At 53.5% G+C, this 17,810-nt stretch overlaps 5 protein-coding genes across 5 annotated transcripts; 1 reads left to right on the top strand and 4 right to left on the bottom strand.

Moving 5' to 3' along the window:
* Positions 1-2,809: 2,809 nt before the first annotated feature.
* On the bottom strand, positions 2,810-3,746 carry CCM_07413 (AAA family ATPase; the record flags this gene model as incomplete). Its single annotated transcript, XM_006672554.1, has 3 exons — positions 2,810-3,017; positions 3,068-3,179; positions 3,644-3,746. 3 exons carry the CDS (start codon positions 3,744-3,746, stop codon positions 2,810-2,812), a joined length of 423 nt encoding a protein of 140 aa, XP_006672617.1.
* A 542-nt stretch (positions 3,747-4,288) lies between these two features.
* On the bottom strand, positions 4,289-8,857 carry CCM_07412 (DEAD helicases superfamily protein, putative; the record flags this gene model as incomplete). Its single annotated transcript, XM_006672553.1, has 5 exons — positions 4,289-4,800; positions 4,852-7,920; positions 7,973-8,359; positions 8,417-8,517; positions 8,574-8,857. The coding sequence occupies 5 exons, from the start codon at positions 8,855-8,857 to the stop codon at positions 4,289-4,291; spliced, it is 4,353 nt and encodes a 1,450-aa protein (XP_006672616.1).
* Positions 8,858-9,374: 517 nt separating this feature from the next.
* CCM_07411 (THO complex subunit Tho1, putative) lies at positions 9,375-12,001 on the top strand (the record flags this gene model as incomplete). Its single annotated transcript, XM_006672552.1, has 5 exons — positions 9,375-9,656; positions 9,694-10,476; positions 10,527-10,682; positions 10,740-11,642; positions 11,708-12,001. The coding sequence occupies 5 exons, from the start codon at positions 9,375-9,377 to the stop codon at positions 11,999-12,001; spliced, it is 2,418 nt and encodes an 805-aa protein (XP_006672615.1).
* A 414-nt stretch (positions 12,002-12,415) lies between these two features.
* On the bottom strand, positions 12,416-13,654 carry CCM_07410 (eukaryotic translation initiation factor 5, putative; the record flags this gene model as incomplete). Its single annotated transcript, XM_006672551.1, has 1 exon — positions 12,416-13,654. One exon carries the CDS (start codon positions 13,652-13,654, stop codon positions 12,416-12,418), a length of 1,239 nt encoding a protein of 412 aa, XP_006672614.1.
* Positions 13,655-14,991: 1,337 nt separating this feature from the next.
* Positions 14,992-16,755, bottom strand: CCM_07409 (GTP-binding protein Sey1, putative; the record flags this gene model as incomplete). The annotated part of the gene is made up of 6 exons (XM_006672550.1): positions 14,992-15,172; positions 15,234-15,873; positions 15,928-16,053; positions 16,123-16,294; positions 16,347-16,377; positions 16,427-16,755. The coding sequence occupies 6 exons, from the start codon at positions 16,753-16,755 to the stop codon at positions 14,992-14,994; spliced, it is 1,479 nt and encodes a 492-aa protein (XP_006672613.1).
* Positions 16,756-17,810: the final 1,055 nt, after the last annotated feature.

The following is a 17,810-nucleotide window of genomic DNA, read 5'->3' as shown; positions in this document are numbered from 1 at the left end:
CCTTCCCAATTGCTTTTTTATCTGCCCGCGCCACACTTACGCCACACTCTTCTCGCCAAATGAATAAAGGCAAGTAGGTACCAGGTAACTAATACTTTTTCCTCGGTTCGCCAAATTCACAGTTTGCACCCACTGTAATTAGCCCCTTTCTGCTCTTCAGGTACCCGCTGCCCTAATTTCGGTGACACGGGTACTTCCCCGTAGTTATTTTATCGGTAACTAACACCACCATTCTCCATACAACTCTTCTCCAAAGCATGCGCGCGAACAAAGAGCCCGCAAATGCAACACAAATCTTTAAAATAAAAAGAAGATGATACCTGCAATTCTCGCTTCCGACTCTTCTCGGTATGCCTGTAGCCTGGTGCCAGCCTAATTAGGCACCTGCCTCAGCCACGCGATTCCTGTCACGGTCAGACGCGTGATGCCCTTGTCCTACAACTCTGAGTCACAGCACAAGAAATATGACGACGTAAAAAAATGTAAAGTAAAACAAAATCGTCCAATGATTGCTACCCAACCCGCGATTCAACTTGTTGTATAATAATTAATAGTTGGTACTCTGCTCGACGCGCAGCAATCGACAACCTGTAGTGATTACGCGTTACTGGTTCTCGCCTCCATTCCATCCCACCTTCTCGCCCATAACTACAAATTATGTATGACTGGTACACGTATGTACCATGCATACGCCCGCGCCAAGACACTCAGGCAAGATCTCAAAGACTACCTATGGAGTACGAAAATACGTACTAGGCTACCGTTAGTCAAAGTGGTTGCAGCCAGCCCTCTTTGTCGCCCATCACATGAGAGCTGTGGCACCGTTTCTTTAGTTAATAAGTAATACGTGACAAGTTCTGCACCGTGCGAGTTCTGCCTGCCGCAGTCCCTGGCGCTGGGCGATTCGCATCTCTAACGTTACCATTGTCTGCCTTGGCCGCGACATGCTCGTCAACTACCTACCTAACTATGTATACTGACACTTCTGGCCTGGATCCCAGTAATTACCACGGCAACCCGGAAAGACAAAAAACGACTTAATTATTTTTAAAGTGGGGACAAGGTTTTCTAGCCTACCTTGCCTACCAACAAGAATAACTACCTACATAGGTAGTTAGTACGAGTTCAATTGGTTATCCGTACTAAGTGACCTCTCTAGAACAAACACACTCACAAAACTTCATAGTCGAAATCAACTGTGCTCAATTTATTAGCTAGATTTACCTCACTTATGCCGTTTAGTTTGCTACACTATCCATACTGACTACCTAGGTACGTATGTAACTAACTAGTGAACCCTTCATCGATGTAAACTATGATCAGCATAGCCATGATATCATACTTTCCGCGACGCCACGACATTTGATTGGGTCACTCAGGAACGGCGACCAAGCGTCCAGCCAAAACTTTTCGTTCAAGCACTTGTATCAGCATGAGCATCGCTCTCGTCTCGCAGGGGGGGTTTCTTGACCCCTGCCCACTATGACATGATTGACATCGAAAACAGCCCCATGCGCATTGAAAAAATCTGACCCTTTTTCTCATCCATTTCTTTTCCGTCGGGGCAGGGGTTCAAAACACCTGGGATTTTGGTAGTTAAAATTGGGCAGGCGAGAAAACAATCCGCCTACGACCCGAGCGCATAGCCCTTTTGCTACCCCCTTTTCTAGTCATCAAACCGGGTGCACGCACTCTGACACATGCACACTCGCACATGATAAGTGTGAAGTGTGCAGCCTCGACTCATATGTAGATGAAGCATCACCGCGCCGCAGACCTGTACATGAAGAGTCTGAAGACGAGCGCGCACGGCCGCCCCAGCCTGTGACACTTTTTGCGTCCAACAAGTGCCAACAGAGACTTGGCGTCGCGAACTGGGAATCGGTTCACTCCAGGCCCATGTAGAAAATAGTTACCCGACCTATAAAAGAGACAATGATTGTCGCGCTCCGCTCCTCAAAGCAACCCTCTCAGCCGCCCTCTCCCCAGAAGCAAGTTCCAGCCGAGTTGGCGTCCCCTTTCGTTAGGCGCTCACCGGGCCGCCGACCAGCTGCCACCCATGTCGGATGTAACCTCTACCCTGGAACAAGGTGCAAAGATCTACGTTTATGAATGGCTATTGGGCGGGTTCGAAATCGGCGCAAGTCGCCAGGCACCGTTATTGCACGTTACACCACGGCACTCCTGCGCGCTGGGGCGTCGGAGAATGATACCTTATAAGTCTTCAAGTAGCGGGCCGGATCAATATGAGGCTGTCATTCTTGCATATTCTTACGTGATACCCGACGAGACAAAACGTGGCCGGGCCGACCATCCCGAGCCATGATCAAGCCCAGCCTAACCATTTGTCCGAGTTCTTAAGAGCCTAGTTACTCTACGCTTTCGACACAATGTCAAACTCGCCCACTGTCTTGAGAAGCCCTCGAACACTCTCCACCGGCAACTTCTAGCCCGCCATGCGCTTTAAGAACAGACCCCACAGATCGGCCCTGCCGTCCGCGTCAACTGGGTGGTGCTTCAAGGCCAAGGTGGATGCACGACTAAAAGACTCGGTCAAACGACTGGACCCAGTTCGTGGTGAGAAACTGCTGAATGCTGGCATAGTACCCGAGGACTCTCAAGAAGACTGACTTCAGAAAACGTTAGCGTGATGGAAATACATAGCTGAAACACCAGTCCGGGGAGGGGTGACTCACTGCAAACAATGCCATTGCGAGCTAAATCATGGGACGAACGCCTTTCCAAAAAGACGTTGCCTCGTCACTCAGCGGTGGCACCCTCCAAGCCATGATCAGCGGCAGCATCCTCTTCAAGTGCCGCTCCACCGTCTCCATGTCGGTTCCCAGCTCCCCCGACACCTGTACAGCGGCCTCTTGGCCACCTCGGCGATGCTCTGCACCGTAAATGTCTTGCCGATGCCCGGCGGGCCGTATGAGAGGAGCACGCAGCGCTTGCGCTTGCCCCGAATCAGGTCGTCGGAGCCGTCACTGTCGCCGTTGGCCTCATCGTCCTGCTCCCTGTGTTTGCCACGTCAGCGCGCGCAGAACCTTTCTCTCCGGCCGCCAACATCAGCTGGTCAAAGGCGGCTTCGGCGTCCCACGCAACGTCGGCGACCTGGTCGACGCGGAACCAGCACCACAGTTTCTCGACCAGCGCGAAGCCGGATCCCTGAAAGAAGGCTGCGGAGGTAGTCGCTCTCGGTCACGGCATCGGCGTCAATGCCGACTTCGCTGTTGAACGCAGACACCCTGTTGTTCAGTGCTTGATAGGTCCAGTGATCAGTCATGATGCGACCATTGACCTATAACGGGTTTCATTCACAGAGGCCCACTCACATCCGCGAGACACTCGATACTTATCTTCGCACTTGCGGTCACATTTTGATGCGTCTACTCATTGCACCCGCCGAACGGTGACGGCGTCTTGTTATACTCGACAGCAACGGCGGTGCCGCTGTACTGGTGCAGAGAGTCTTGCCGCCAGCGCCGCCCGGTCCAGGTGATACTAGGGAGCCTACATGCTCAGTCGCCGAATGCAGTCGCCGAATCGCCCTGGTCGCTTGATGCTCTCCACGACGAAGCGCTGCGCGACATAGCGTTGAAGGCGAAGCACTTGGCCTCGATGACGCGGCTGGCCGGCTTACCCCAGCTGGCCTCGTGAAACTCGGTGGATGTCACTTCAAGGATGCGCCCTGTCTTGGTGCAGTCGGGGCCAGTGAAGAGCAGCTCGCCGGGCTTAAAGGTCATCCGATGCAAGAGTGCTCGGCCGTCAAGACATTGATCTCGTACCGCTCAGTGATAGGCTGCGAGCCCATCCTTGATTAGCTTGAAGATGAGTTGAATATCTAGTCTTTTGCTTTCTCATCGTTCGCGTCCTGGACGTACTGCTGAAACTCAGATTCTTCGTCAAGAACAGCCAGGTTATCGTCGATACTGAGGCACGCCTCGCTGACGCAGCAGTAACGACAAGCACGCGGGTTCGTGTTTCTCACTTACGGTTTGATTGTGTGACCCATGTTAGTCGTGCAAGCCAATATTGGCTCGCAAACTACCCCGGACTCGTCTGCAAGTGGATCTAATACTCACAGCATAGCATCATGGCTGCTACCGTAGAGCTAGCCCATAATACTACCGTCGTTTACAGGCAGCAATGTGAACTGTGTCATCAAATATGCTGTCCATTCAATGTTTTTATACCTAGTAATAGTCCATACATGCAGGAGACAAATAACAACCAAGCCAGACGCCAAATTCAAGCCCCGAGCACACTAAAAAACGGACATAGAAAATCACTCGTGCCCATGACCGTTATTTCGCTCTGCCTCGCGAACGTTTTGGATATCCGGCTCGATCACGCCGTCATAGTCCGTCGCCTCCGTCTCGTCTTGCTCTTCCTCGTCACCCTCGCCATCCTCTTCCATAATCGTTTCCACCACATCCACCATCTTGTTCTCCGACTCTAGCTGCTTCGCTTTGGTGCTCGTCATCTCAAACACGTACTGGCCCAGATGCTCGACGCCCTCCATTACCACCTCATTCTCCACCTGGCCAGCAGCGCCGCCGTCTTCTAGCGCAAGGGCGGGGCGCTGCGCAGGCCACAGCTCGCCCGTCACAAGCATCAGCTTGTCCGGACGTGACAAGAGAATGTCAAAGGCGGGTCGGAGCTCGTGGCACGCCTCGAATATTTCACGGCGTCCGAGAATGTACAGTCCGAGACGGGCACGGGACATGGCGACAGTCATGCGGCGCACGTCACGCAAGTATCCGACTCGTGACGTACGGGTAAGAGAAAGAATCACATCTGCCATGCATTAGTAAACTGTTACACAAACGAGGTTCCAAGCATACATACAGTCATTCTGTTCTCCTTGGTACTTGTCCACAGTAGCAACAGCCTTGGGCATGCCAAAGATGGGGTTTCTCGCGCAGCGATGGGATAGCACATCTCTAACAAGTGCTCTCTGTCCCGAATACGTCGTGAGAATACTGATCTTGTCCGCGGGGTAGCCAAGTAGTCGCATGTATTGGTAGATGGCAACAGCATACTCGGCCTCGCCCAAGTTCTGGATAAAGTGTGGCGTCGGCTCCATCTCGCCCTTGCCCTTGTAGTTGGGCACATTGATGAACTGAAAGTCAAACTTGAAACCTGCATTGGCTTGCTTGAATTCCGCATTGGTGGACACCTTGGGCAGATTATCCAGCTTGGAGTAACGCCACTGATACAAGCGCGCAATCGATGGGCGGGCGCGGCCCTGCTGATCAAGTGAAATTGTTGGTACACCGAGCCTAACAAATCGCGAGAACAGGGACTGCTCCAGGTTGGCGTAGTGTCGGAACGCAAGGCTCTGGATGACAGGCGAGTTCTGTAAATGATCGCCACACAGTACAACTCTTTGCAGAGGCAGCTTCCCATTGACGGGTTTTTGCATGGCCAGCGGAATAAACGACTCAATCTCTGTAATCTGCGCAGCCTCTTCCATTACAACGTTGTCATAGTGGAAACCGAGAGCAGCTATCTCTCCTCTCCTGATGGCGGCGTGTGTGGTGGTCATGGCGACGATGCGCGCCTCGGTTGTCAGCAAATAGTTTGCCTTGTCTCGCTCTCGACGCAGGATTTCGAATGGCAGAATGTCGGCCAGCTCCGAGAAGACTTTCGCAATGTGTCTATAACAGCCTTGTGCAATGTCAATGATCTGCGCGCGCTCAGCCTCTGGCGGGAAGAGGGGCTGCGGAGCGTCCCCAAAGTAGATGTGAAAGGGGAAAGCGTCGATAATCTGTGCCACCGATGATTCATCCGAGGCGATGACTTGCTCAAACTTTTTCCAGGCCGGCTGGATGTAGACTGTGTTAAAGTACCCCGCTGTCTCGGCGGAGTTGTCGTGAGCACCGGGTGCGCCTAAGCTGCTGGCGAGCTTTCGCACTTCAAACAGGAAGCGCGCGCGGTTATCAAGGAATGAGTCAACACGACCGTGCTTGCTGAAGCTTCCCTCGGCAGCAAGTTCCTCTTCGCCATGGCCAAGTCGAAGCAAGTGTCTTTCATCGATATCAAGCGCGATAATCTTGGCAAAGAGCTGGTTCAGCGCCTGGTTGCTGTGTGCGATCAAAAGCGTCTTTTGCTTGGGGAAGTTGTGATAGATGTTGTGGATGATCTGAGTCGCCACATCCGTCTTGCCAGTTCCCGGTGGTCCAATAACAACAGTCAGGCCAGGCTGAGAACCGGAAATAATAGCTTCAACCTGAGCCGGCGTGAAGCGAACAGAGTTCAGTTTAGGTGCATCAATTGGGTATGGGCCCTGGTTTGGCGGCTTGTATGTCGTGACTTTCAGTGTTTCCACATCGACTGTCGTCACTGGCTCGGCATCCCGGCGTCTCTTCTTCGAAGCCTTTACCGGTGCTTGGACTTCTGGCCTGTCCAATGTCTCCAATACATAAGGTGGCCCGAAACTACCGTCCACGTCATCGCTTGGCTCCACAGTCTTGCCTGGCAGACTCTCAATGAGATGCTGCCACTCCAAAAACGTGTCATTGTAGTCGACAGTCTTGATTCGGCTCGGGAGGGTTTTGTAGCTTGCGCCCGCTGGATCACCGTAGCCTAGAAATACTTCATGTAGCCAGCCAGGTAGAGGCGCATCTGAGAGAACGAGGTTTCGGATGGATTCGAGAACAGGCTTGAAGTTATTTTCCCGACGACCTCTTCTGAGAAGCAGGTTCACATTGCCATATACGTCTCCCTTGCCAGCAGCGGCAAGGGCAGCATCCTTTGTATATGTTTGTGAATCAAGTTTCAGCTCGATGCGACGTTTGCCATCACGGTTTCTGGAGTCCTTTCCGTGGCGGGCCTTTTCATCTGCACTGTAGATGACCTCAGCAGCGCGCACTGACACGACACCAATTTGTTCCAGTTCACTCAAAGAGGCCCCGTCTGAGATAGAATTCTCTGCGGGCGGCTCCACTGACAGCAGGAACACCACATCGCCTGACCGGAGAGAGTCCCATTCCTTGCGGACATGATCGCCAAGCCTTCGTACATCAAACGAGACCTCGGCCTTGACCATGGAAGGCTTGGAGTCGCCAATAAGGGCAGGAACCACCTCAAGGATAGCTGGCTTGGAAATCGGCATCGCCATCTTGGAGGTACCGGCAAAGTGAGTCTCGCCCGGCTTTCTGCTCTCCGGTTTAAGTCGGCGGAGCGCCGTCTCGATATCTCTGCGGATACCATAGAATGCCTCACAACGGTAAAGAACAAGCGCTCTCCAAAGGAAGTCTCCAGCAGACAGGTATTGCAGATTCAGTTTGGGTAGTGCTAGTGGATACGATCCGTCGTATGAGTCTGCTCTTTGGAAGCTGGCATCGAACAGAGTTTTTTCCGTGGGGACCATCGACATGGTCTGAGCAAGCTCTTGGAAGGTCTTTTTGCGTTCAAACGTGCTGAGCATGCACTCTGTTTGTAGCTGGCGGCCGGTGGGAAGTTTCAGATCCGCTGGGTATGTCGTTCTGATACCTAGATACCCAGCTAGAGACGCAAGCTCCTCATCCGTCAGCACGTCGAGGAGAGCCTTGAGCTCTTCCCGCTTGTCGATCGAGCCATAGTTGGAGAGGGCAAGAACGGTAAGCTTCCCTTTGAAGTGCTTAAGGGCAGTGCGCTGGAGTCTACCAAGCGCCTTGCAGTGCTTTTCGTAAGCTTCCTCACGAGTAAGCTGGGCGCCCGTTTGGTCATCAATCGCAAAGTATGTAAAGTGAGCAAGTAGAGCTTGCAGATCGCGGAACAGGCCGTTGGCTTCGTCATTGTACATGGGAGATAGTCTCATGGCTGGAAGGAGATTCAAATCGTTTTGCAGGGCATTGACATATCGCCTCGTCGGTAGTTGACTTTGCAAATCTGTGATGAACTCGGTAAAACGTTGACAATACAAATCTTGTTCTATGGTACACGTTAGCTCAGCTTCTTGGTTTGGACCGTCAAAGAGGCTTACCTGGTTTGCGATCCGTTTCGTAGAGCAAGCTCAGGAAATCGAGGAGAAGGGTATATAGCCAAGAGCGCTCAAAGCGCAGCCGAGCCTTGATGGCATCATCGCCGGCGTCGAAGCGCTTTTGAGAAGCTCTCCAGGATTTTTTTAGCTGGGGCGCCTGGTCCAAGAGTCGGTCTCGTTCCTCGTCCGTCGAGATGTTGTGCCAGATACCGATAGAAACCAATGGAGCGCAATCCCTTCTAACAATGCTAGAGTCCAAGCTCTGGAAAGCATGGATCAAGAAACAAAGCAGATTTGTACGGATGGTCGTCGGAAGCGTTCGATCGAGCGTTAGTGATAGTACGCGACGGAAGAAGGAAGAGAACTCTTCGGGTTTCTGTTCAAATAGGCCTTTTGATAGTTAGTAGGGTGCCCACGCGCCATCTTTTTTTTGAGCCAACAACTTACTCCAAGTCTCGAGGTGCTCTCTACGCTTGACGTTGATGATGAGCGCCATCAACAGGACGTGGAAATTGGAGGCCTCTTCTGTATACCCCGGCCATAAATAGCTTTCATCAAGTTAGTATATTTAGCTAGTCCGCGACGCATCTGCGAATATGCATACCTTTCCAGGGTCTGCAAGCTTTCCAAGAGAAGCAATGACTTGTACTGGAAGCCATCTCGCTCAAGGACCTCCCAGATGCTTTGCTTGAGGACGTCGTTCTTGACCTTGACCTTGGCCGTCTTCTTTGTCTTCTTCAGCCAATGAGTCCGTGCGACCTGGACGAATTGGTGCTCCTCCTCCTCGACCTCTGCGGGAGTCGGGCGCTCCCCGACAGGCTCTTCATGCTGGGTGGGAGCCCTGGCCTTCGCAGCGGCGCTGTTTTTAAGCCGCTTCGCGTTGGGCATGATTCAAATCGCGTTCGTCATGAGAGATGCACAGTCTGCGATCGGGTTCTGTGCGGAATTGCGCGGCGTGGGTAGTAAGGTGAAGGGCGACTGTCGAGCGTGCTGCCAAAGGTGACCTATGGAAGTCAAACCCGCTGCGACTCCGAAATTTTAGTCTCGCGACAGCTAGCTCACGCGTAGGTGGTCATATCAGGTACCCCCACTCCCTGTGGTACCTTGTCCAAGCGCCTTGTTTGCCGTGTCTCTGTGTACCCTTCGGCTCTATGAGACTTGTGTTTCTATTTATCCGTCGCAGCCAACGTAGCCAGCCCACCGCAGCAAACTCGCATCCCAGTAACGCGACAACGAATCGAACCGTAACGCGCCCCAAGAAACTCGACTGCACGCTAGATCGATGCGCAAGTAGAAGGCGGATTTCTACAAGCCTTGCGCCCATCTCTTGCCAGGGGGCCACGGTCTAGGGGCGGATCAAGACCTGCAGTGGTTCTGCAAGAAGCTGCAGCCCAAATCGCCTACGATGCCCGCCGTCGACATTGACAAGCCTCGCGTGGCCTCTGTTGAAGTATTTGGGAAGCTGCTATCTGATTTGCTGGACGAAGCTTCTGTTGCCAAGCAGTCACTGAGCATTGAGCCCGCAGTTACCAAGTCTGACCTTGCGGACCTGACGTCGCGGGTGAATGCGGCGCTGCCGACGAAAGACGAAGAAGCCACAGAGAGCGATGCCGCTGCCGCAGACCTAAAAGCTCGGCAGTTTGCCATTGTCGAAGGCGCTTCAAGAGATCTTTTTGGTGCTTTGATAGTAAGTTTGCTACATCCCCTGGCTCGACGCAAAACAGCCGCCGTCTAACACTCCCAAGGCGTCAACCCCAATCGATTCTCCCGACTTTGTGCGAATGTGGAATTTCCTCGACATTCTCTCCATACTCTCCGATGATGGCCAATGCGATGCGGCGCTCGTCTTCTGGCTGGTGGAGGAGCTGCTCGACAGCCAAACGATTGCAGGATGCCGCCACCTCTTTGACTTTCTCGAATCGCGACGAGAGCGGATGACTGCTAAGAATTTTTCGCAAAAGAAGCTGGTCATCCTCCGCAGTTGCAACGAGCTACTGCGCCGACTGTCACGGGCCGAGGATACCGCATTTTGCGGCCGTGTCTTCATCTTCATGTTCCAGTGTTTTCCTCTCGGCGATAGGAGCTCGGTCAACCTGCGCGGCGAGTATCACGTCGAAAACGTCACGACATATGAGACCACAACAAACGGCAGTTCCACGAAAATGGATATTGATATCGAGGCTCCGGTTGCCGAGACGAATGGTGAAAAGAAGTTGGATGCAAAGGACAGCAAGGCTAAAGAGGGCGGGAGTCGCCTCAGCTCTGAGGAACTATATCCTTTGCTCTGGTCGCTCCAGGAGAGCTTCAGTCAACCCACGACACTCTTCGACGCCGCCAAGTTTTCTCATTTTAAACACAGCTTAGAGGAGACTTTGAAAGCTTTCGAATCGCTACATGCCGACGATCCAAGGTCGTCGAAGCGGAAGCGCAATGACGAAGGAGCCGCAGTAGCGGAAGCATTTAACCCCAAGTACCTCACTAGTCAGGATCTATTTGTGCTCGAGGTAGTCGGTTTTAATTCCTACCACATTGCAAAAAAACTAATCGTGTACTACAGATAAACGACTTGTCTTTCCGACGACACGTTCTCGTCCAAGCTCTCATTATCACAGAGTTTCTGCTGTCTCTATCAGCAGAGGCAAAGCAGAAACTTTCCAGCCTCCCGGCTGCCAACAAGGCTGTCGTATACAGCGAACAACTAAGCGAAGAAAACGTAGGCATCATCTGCCATGCCCCTTTCCCAACTCGCCCTCGCTAACCCGCTCTCCAGACAAAATGGGCGACGGAAACCAAGCGACGGATATCCGAGTATCTAAGGCAAGGCGTCGACGGCCCCTACTTCCTCCGTATGGTCGAGACGGTGCTCGCGCGTGACAAAAACTGGGTGTTTTGGAAAATGACCAGCTGCCCGCCCATTGAGCGGGCACCCGTGGCCGCGGCTGACTTTGTCGCGGCCCGAACGTCGGCGGAGCGCATGGCGACGAGCAAGCGCCTGCGCCCGACGCCCATGGGCGCCGTATCCATGGAGTTTCTCAACCGGGCGGCGTCCCAGACGAGCATGGACGAGCTGCAGCCGCCCGCACGATCCGCGCTGCCCGCGCTCGCGAGTTTCGAGCGGCCGCTCGCCGACGACGACTTTGAGATTGCCATGCCCACCAGCGACGTGACCAAGGCGGCCGCCGTCTACGGCAAGTCGAGCAAGAGCTGGCGCGCGCTACGCATTGCGGCCCGCACGCGCCTCGCGGCTTTTGACAAGATTGACGACCCCAACGCCATTGCCGTCGTCTTTGCTGAGCCCACCGAAAGTGACGATGAAGCGGACGGCGCCGAGGACGCAGCGGCGTCGGAGGAAGACATGCCGCCTAGCCGCGCGCCTATCGTCCTTGTCGGCGCCGCGCTAGAGACGCTCCGTGCCGTCACCGCCGCGCTGCTGAATAAGCACAAGGGCGTGTTTGCGGCCGTCGTGCGGCACACGACGCGCACCAAGGCCGACAACGAGACGCACGGCAAGGCGTTTCACTTTGTCAGCGCGCCAGACTTTGGCCAGCTCCGCGACGGCGACCGCCTGATAGAGCATGGCGTGCGCGACGGCAGCGACTACGGCACGAGCACCAAGGCGATCGACGCCGTGACGGAAGCCGGCAAGGTTCCCATCCTCCAACTCGACACCGAGGTACGTTCATACCCCCCCATATCTCTACTTCTGCCCATGTACTAATTCGCAAAAAAAAAACACAGGCTGCTCAGTTCGCCAAGGACATGGATTTCGAGGCGCGTTACGTTCTCGTCGGCCCATCTACTTCTGACGGCGCCGAGGTCTACGATGCCGTCATCGCCGCGGATAGCGAGGACGCCGACAAGGCCGCCGCCGAGCTGAGCGCCTTTCTCTACGGTGGCGGTGCCGAGAACGAGGAGGAGGCCAAGGCTGATGCTGAGAGCTCCTCGGATGACAGCGACGAGGACGAGGACGAAGAGGATGAGGCGGCCAATGCGGATGCCGAGATGGCAGATGCGGATGGAAAGCCAGAATAAACTGCTTAGGTAGCTTGTGAAACGTGTGGACCAGGGGATTGATGGATGTCGAATGAGCGTGATGTTTTTATCTAATCGCGCCTCTTTTGCTAAGCTCTCTTTCGTTACTTTGGGGATAATTTGTTCAGCTGGTGGTGCTGCATACAGAATAAGTAGATAGTCAGGGATGGGCGAATATATTCACGTGGATACCCAAAAGCAATCAGCTCCCGAGACTTCACATAACAGGTAGCGAACGCAGGAGACCAAATACGACGAGCGAGTGGGGTTCAATTTACACTAATATCAACAGTAACTATGAGTTTGCACCATGACCACAACATTGTTTCTGCATTTTCCATCAGAACAAAATAAGGGTGAGCAAAGCTGTTCTCGACATGGTCAGCGAGGGTTGACCCGTAAATCCCGCAGAGTTTACTCGTCATCCTCGTCGGAAGATTCCTCTTCCTCAGCCTCCTCGAGCCACTTGAGGAAAGGCTCAGCAGCCTTGCGGACCTTCTTGCTGACAGCAAGATCGGCGTACTTCTTGCTCGCCTTCTTGCCCCAAGGCACGACAACTTCCTCGGTGATGAGATCACTGTTGTAGTACAGCTGCAAAATCTTGACAACTTGTGGGTACACGTCGGGGTTTTCCTCGGCGAGGAAGCCCATGAGGCGTTCGGTACCACCAAGGAGAGCCTTCTCGTGCTTCTCGGAAGTACCAATCTGCTTGATCATGGCTGCGCGCTTGGGAATCTGCGCAGTGATGTTCTTGTCAAATAGAGTCTGGACTAGGACCTGGATAGTCTTGTGTTTGCCCTCAATGCCCAGCTCCTTGGCCTTGAGATAGACCTGGACGGAGTCGACATTATCGATGCCACCCTTGTCCTTGGCCTGAGCCTGGATCCACTGACCGAGTTCGTCGTAGACGCTCTCGCCACCAGCTTCGTCATCGTCAATGTTGAGCTTGCCCTTGAACTCATCAGGGAGCTGGGCCTGGCGAGCCTTGACGGCTTCCTCGCTCATGTCGACAGCCCACTCATCGTCTCTAACCTCATTGTCGCTGTCAATAGCGGGGGCAACACGATCAAACTCGTCATCACTAGCATCAAAGCCATTGGTGCCGTTCTCGCCTGAGTGGTCGGAGCCCTCGTCGCCAGAAGCATTACCGTTCAAAGCAGCCTCCTTCTTGGCACGACGAGCAGCCTTTTTGTCAGCCTTGTTGCCCTTGCCTTTCTTGCTCTCATGTTTGATGATGAAGCCGGAAAGCTTGAGGCGGATATCAACATCGGTGCGATGGCCACAGGCCTTGCAGTCGAGAATGATGCGAGGATCCTTGATGAAGACGACGGTTTCGGGGTTGCTGCAGCCTCGGCAAAGAACAAACTTCTTGATGAAACCATCAAGGAGGTCTTGGAGCTTGGCGGCCTCGTGGGCACCGTTAATGATCCAACGGTCGTCCTTGGGGTCGGTGTTGGTCTGGGCTCCGAGCTCAAAGGCAAAGTACTTGATGACATAGTTGGGGTCACGGCTGAGAGCCTTGGCGACGTTGACAAGGTTGACGACGACGGTCTTGATACCGTTTCCTTTTCCTTCAACCTTGGTGATGAGTTTCTCCATCTTGTAGCGATAGAAGTTATCGCTAACTTCGCGGTTGACATTGACGAGAACCATGATGGCGGTGTTTTTTTGGGCTTTTAAATTGTAGAGGCTTTTTTTTTTCAGTGGATGTTGCGGGCTTGATGGACAGGACTCGGCGAGATCTGAACGGACAACGTTGTCATGAAGACTGGGGGGAAGCGATGAAGACGGGCGTGCTGTTGGAGCTGGTCGGGAGCAAGAGGAATCACAAATGACCACTTGTGATTAACATGAGGTTTTGAGGAGGCAGTCTCGTGATATGTGTGGTAGGCATGAACTCTTGCGTTGTTGGGCAAATGTCAACCGTCGGAATGAATATCGGGAGAAGAAGGTTTGCGCCGTATGTGAAACAGCTGCAGCTCGGCAATGTGTCTGGACACGTTAAACTGGTCGTGCTGATACATAAACAAGTCTTGACAAGCTGGTGCGTTGCTGGGTAATCTGTTTCTGCCGTGGGAGGGAGCCAGGCAAAATCGGATCGTGGGAGGGGTGTCGAGGTTCGCGCGGGCGGACGACGGAGGGTGCTAGAAGCGGAAGTTTGTTGGATAATATAAATTGAAAGCGGGAAGGGTGGCTGACGCTCTGCAACCGTTCAAAACAGTCTACAGGCTGGATATGGTTGGTTGAGCTGGTTGGATTGGCAAAACGCAGTGCTGGCAGTTGGCACGGTTGGGTGAGGAAGGGGGAAGAATAGGCCGAGAAAAAAACTGTGCAGCGTGGATGACACAACTTTGGAAATGTGGCAAGTCCGGGTAGGGCCCGAGTTTTCGGCGTTAGAGGTGGTGCGTGGCGGCAGAGGAGGGGCAGGCACCAATGAATGTATGCGGGAGATTTTTGGTGTACCAGTAGGTTTTTATTGTACCTTGGTAGGTATTCTTAGATGTTTCTTGGAGTGAATAACTACCTACCTACCTAGTTAGATAGGTATTGACTTCTTCTTCACCAGGCACCTGCGCAGAAAAATCCCAAGGAAACAGTCTTTTGTTCTTTTGTCTAGGTACCTAGGTACCTACCTGGTACAGTGCGCTGCAGGTACCTTTACAGCGCGTTAACCAGGTGGTTCGAGCGCCCACTAAATGCGCGATTGCTGCCTGCACCCGTGTACGAGTTCATCCTGCAATCCTGCAGGAATAATACAGGCCACTTTCATATGTAGGTAGGTACCTAATTGATACCATCCAACGAACCTCATGGAAACCGGCCCAATCCAGCGGGATACGTGCCCGTCGCAGGACTCGGTCATAGCACTCGATGTGCTACTTCGAAACAGCCAGCGATGCGACAGAAACACTACATAGGCAGTATATCATTCTGCGCTGCACACGTCAGCGCTTGCCAACAGCCCTTCCTCACAGCGTACCGCTCATCGGTCAATTACCACTGCTGCCTTTCCGAGGCCGAAAATGCAACAGGCACCTTTGTCCTAAAGGTCTAGCCGAAATGAGCTGATCGGACATCTCCATCGCTTCCTCCTTCATCGACGCGTCGGGCAAAGTGATGAATCTCGAGTAGACGTCCCGGAGCAGAGTCTTCATTTCCGCAAGAGCCAGGCTGCATCATCGCGTTAGCCGTGCCAAAAATAGCCAGGCATCCGTATGCTGGCAGAACTTACTGCTTTCCAATACATCCTCGCCCGCCATTCGCAAAAGCAAACAACACTCGCCGGCGATCCGCATCCCCCTCTTCCTGCAGCCAGCGCTCCGGCTTGAAAGAGTCTGGTTCAGGGAACAATTCGTCGTTTATTCGGTGCACTGAAAACGCCTGGCAGCTGACAATCGTCTTCTTGGGAAGCCAGTGGCCATCCACCACCCGGCCACCCTCCGGAACGTAGCGCGGGAGCGACATAGGGATTGGCGGGTAGCACCTGAGGCCCTCGCACACGACAGCGTCCAGGTACGGGAGTTGGTCCAGCGGTGCCTGAGGTTTGGCGATCAGCTCCTCAGCCAGCTTCTCTTGTATTTTCTTGGACCTCGGCTGCGACAGCTCCCACAGCAGGAAGCACAGCCCGTCGCCCGTCGTGTCAATGCCGGCCGCCATGTGGTCGAGGCACTCAGCCGCCATGTCAATAGGCTCCAGCTCGGCCGATTTTTCCTCCAGACGGCTCATCAGAGTGAATACGGCAGGGTCGTGGCTTCGACTCGTTTCCAGAACATAATTGTCGGCCAGTGGTGTTTCCCGTGGCTTGGCGAACAAGTACAGGAGGCTGCCCAACATGCGGTGCAGCATGGGAACGTAGTGGGAGATGAGACGGTCTACCAAAAGGTCAGTACGGCTGCCGGTAGTACTTCATACATCACTAGACGCACTTTGTAGACTATCGTCCGATGCTATTTGGTGCATCATGTTCTCATCATCTTGGTTGTCCAGACAATCGGTGCCGCGGGGATGGAACAGATGATGGGTAATGCAGTCACAGGCGTAGGCATGTAAAGCTAAACCGAGTCAGTACATAAAGATGAGGTTACTTGTCATCGACATACACATCTACAAAAGTTAGCTACACCATATGCGTTGCAGCTCAAGGTCACTCACAAAAACGTCGGCGGGACCAGAGGATGAGGCGCAACGGCGCACGAACTTGGCCGACCGTTCCCGAATGCCGTCCATAGAGGCGCTTCTGAGAATATTCGTGTTGGCATAGCGATCCGCAAGGATACGCTTCCGTTTCGCATGCTTCAACCCCAAGTTAGCAATAGTACCAGCAAAACATCTTACCCAAACCTACATCTGCCTTGTTCAGCGTGGTGAACATGGTTCTGTCCAACATCAGCGTCATGCTCGTCATGTTCCAACCTGCCAGCCTACCGTCGACCATAAATCCTAAACATGTCGTAAAACTCTGTCTTGTCGTATCCGCTGCCTCCAGCGCAGTAAATCTCCTTGATGGCGGCCCACGACGTAAAGGCGACCTCGTTTGGCGCCAACCGGACCACGGGCCCGTACTGGCGGTGCAGAGCATGGATGTAGACGGTCCTGGTCGCGTTCATCTCGTTCCACTTGAGCCATAGCGACGTGTACTTGGAGACGGACGGCCCGGGCAGCCTGGCGAGCGGGGATCGCAGGCAGCGCACCAGGTAGACCGCCGCCAGCAGCACCACGGCGGCGGCGGCGGTCAGCGGCGAGGCGAGAAGCATGGCTGGTTCGAAGATTTTCTAGTGTGTTTGCGTTCCTACGCCACTGAGTCCAAAGTAGAGATTTACCGATTTATAAAAAAGAGGTACACGAGAGGGGTGTTGGTGTAGTTGTACATGAAGTGGACAAGTAAGTTTGTATCAAGAGGGAAGCAGACTAGGTAGTTATCAGAGTGTAACTACTGCGAGGTCGGGCGCGCCTTATCAACTAGTTCCCACACGCACTATTTCCCCAGGCTTTTGGAAATGGGACGCTTATTATTAGTCGTCGGCCCATCGCCGCGCCGCCATTTGGACAGTCAATACCCCGGTTTTCGGGCGACCGCGGGGTCCGTCCACACCACGATGGGCGAATCGGTGGCACGACGGTATGCACAAAAAGCCGGGGTACAGGAGATAAGTGCATTGAGCGGTGGCTGAAATCTCACATCAACTACCTCCAATTGCCTAGCGGATGTGCTAGAGAAGGGGTACTGACGTGAGTTGTTGCCCCGCGAGAAACATGCCGAGCCGCGACGCCGAAAACGGCTGCGACAACGACGTGTGGCGTGATTTACTTTCGCTGCGGGAGCAGTTTTTTGGCCATGTCACAAATTGGTGGCGTAAATCGGGCTTCATCGCTACCCTGGAATACTGGAATAGGGTTACTCGGAGGCTAGTGAGATTCTTGTTCCCTCAGTAGAGACAGGCTAAAACAAGGAGAAAATGCTATACATAACTGCCCATCCTACTTGCACTACACTCTTTCACCCCAGATTGCATCATATATTCGTACGGAAAGCTTGCAACAAGCTCACATAGGAAGACAGAGCAGGAGTCGGTTCTGGGCTTGTGCCTATAACGGGTAACAATGAAGCCAAGTCTAAGGTTACCCCAGGCACTGGTCGGCACCATGCTTTGCTGACAAGTCACGTTTATAGTTTGAAGTATCTAGATTTTGGACTGAGTCTGATAAATGTATGCCTAGGGGTCTCACAGAGTACCGAAAATTGGTTGCTAGTGAGCTGCTACGGAAGCCCTGGAGCGTCAATGCGTGATGTCGAATCTCGCGAATTGCG

The sequence above is a fragment of the Cordyceps militaris genome (assembly GCF_000225605.1).
Source record: "Cordyceps militaris CM01 unplaced genomic scaffold CCM_S00006, whole genome shotgun sequence".
In the NCBI taxonomy this organism is placed as follows: Eukaryota; Fungi; Ascomycota; class Sordariomycetes; order Hypocreales; family Cordycipitaceae; genus Cordyceps; species Cordyceps militaris.
This window is presented reverse-complemented; position numbering and strand designations above follow the sequence as displayed.